At 37.0% G+C, this 1,834-nt stretch overlaps 1 protein-coding gene across 1 annotated transcript in view; it reads right to left on the bottom strand.

Annotated features, from left to right (window-relative positions):
* Nucleotides 1-233: 233 nt before the first annotated feature.
* Nucleotides 234-1,834, bottom strand: part of HS3ST5 (heparan sulfate (glucosamine) 3-O-sulfotransferase 5) — a 6,481-nt gene continuing 4,880 nt past the window's right edge. The window contains 1 exon segment of the mRNA XM_010193474.1: nt 234-1,834. This exon segment is cut by the window's right edge and continues 6 nt beyond it. Coding sequence (XP_010191776.1) covers nt 1,052-1,834 — 783 coding nt within the window. The 3' untranslated portion in view covers nt 234-1,051.

Consider the following 1,834-nt stretch of genomic DNA (forward strand, 5'->3'; position numbering starts at 1 on the left):
ATTAATTATAGCAAAGTGCTGCAACAGAAAAGCAATAATGTTCTTTGAGGTGTATATTACACCAGATTCCCAGACGGAAGAGATTTTTAATAAACTCAGCTTCACCGCATGTATCAGTTTTATCAGCTATCTAGAAATCAAGTTTAGACATGAAGCTCTCTCTCACACACTTGCACATGACTTGTCTGGGCTGAGATGACAGTGATACACATCAAGCAAAAGTAAAAAGCCAGTGCACATATAAGTAATTTTAATCCATTCCATTTTTAAATACCACAATAAATTTAATTTTCACAATAAATAGCCATATTCAGTTTACAAAATAGAATTACTTAGTGTGAAACCAGTATTTACAAACATTGTACACTATGTACACGATGTTTAGCTTTGTCAACACACAAGCATAGAAGAAAAACTTATTTGAGCTTTTTTTGACACATGATTGACATGCTACAAGTGACACTATGGTCCATACAATAAAACAATAGTGCAAACTCACCACAGGAACTCCGAAACAATGTTGTTTTTATGACATAAGATATTCATTTCAAATAATAAGAAAATAGTACTATCCACTCTCATTGTAAAAATTCAGCACTGTGTTTAAAGTGTCAGTATTCCTTTAGCAATATACATACCAAATATAGCCTGAAGATTATGCTTTCTCACAGCTTCACAGACTTTTGACATGAATTTTTATGGCATAAACTAACATTCTGCTTAGATCAATAAGTATGTCGCATACATAAAGACTTCACTAAGCGAGAGGAACACTGACCCTTTTAACAGTGTCTGACTTTATTTCCCTAAATATCACCTTTCCCTTTATTATTATATCTTAAAGATGTGACTATGCTGACAGTAAATTTATGTTAGTTACTACTCTGTAGAAAAAATTGATCCCACCATATATTTGGTCACACACTGCATATGTACATGTATGCATGAAAAAAAGTTACTTTGCTAGCTGTGTCTATGAAAAGTGCATATTTTAGCAGAGACATTTATTGCATGTCTCAGGTGCAACAGAAAGTGTTGTATGAAGTTTAGTTTAGGGCCAGTTAAATGTCCTCCCAGTGATCTGGTAAAATTTCTGATTAAAAGGATGAAAGAACTTGCGCAATTTGGTAATGACGGAGGTATCTACCTCTGGGTGGATGCGTCCCTTGCTACCTGCCAGGCACTTGTTAAAGACAATGTTAAATCTCAAGCAGTAAAACCCTCTGGTGGCATTGAAGTATAAATTGTACTGACTTATCCTTGGAGGAAGATTTAGGAACTTCTCGACCAGCTGGAGTTCTGGCAGTGGTTCTGTGATGAGCCGGTCTCCGTCTACAATATGAAACTGCTCAATTGGGAAGTATTTTAACCATCTCTCCAGATGTTTTGTGTAGATGCTGGTTCTCACTGCCTTATACTTAGTGTTCACTTCACAGGTATTAGGATCAATAGCCAGCTTCTCAAATTTGTAGTAAGTTTTGTTCTTTCTTTCCTTACCTTCCAGCACCTGAGTGTAATCAGAAATAGCTCTTGTGGTAGGTTCCCTGACAATGATCAATAATTTGATAGATGAGTTCATTTTGTAAATCCTTTCAGGTACTTCCTCAGTGATAAAATATGCCGGGCTTTTCTCAATTGTTATTTGATGAGGGTAAGAAAAAGGCATTTTTTTCCGGTACCACTCAATCCCCTTGGCATAGTTCTCATCATTGTCAAAGAAGTGAATCTCTTGAGAAGCTTTGACCACTGCGGGGTGAAGGTTCAGCATCTCCAGCAGTGCTCGGGTGCCTCCTTTCCGCACCCCAATGATAATGGCCTTGGGAAGCTGCTGAAC

Source organism: Mesitornis unicolor, unplaced genomic scaffold, assembly GCF_000695765.1.
Source record: "Mesitornis unicolor isolate BGI_N332 unplaced genomic scaffold, ASM69576v1 scaffold16261, whole genome shotgun sequence".
Lineage (NCBI taxonomy): Eukaryota > Metazoa > Chordata > Aves > Mesitornithiformes > Mesitornithidae > Mesitornis > Mesitornis unicolor.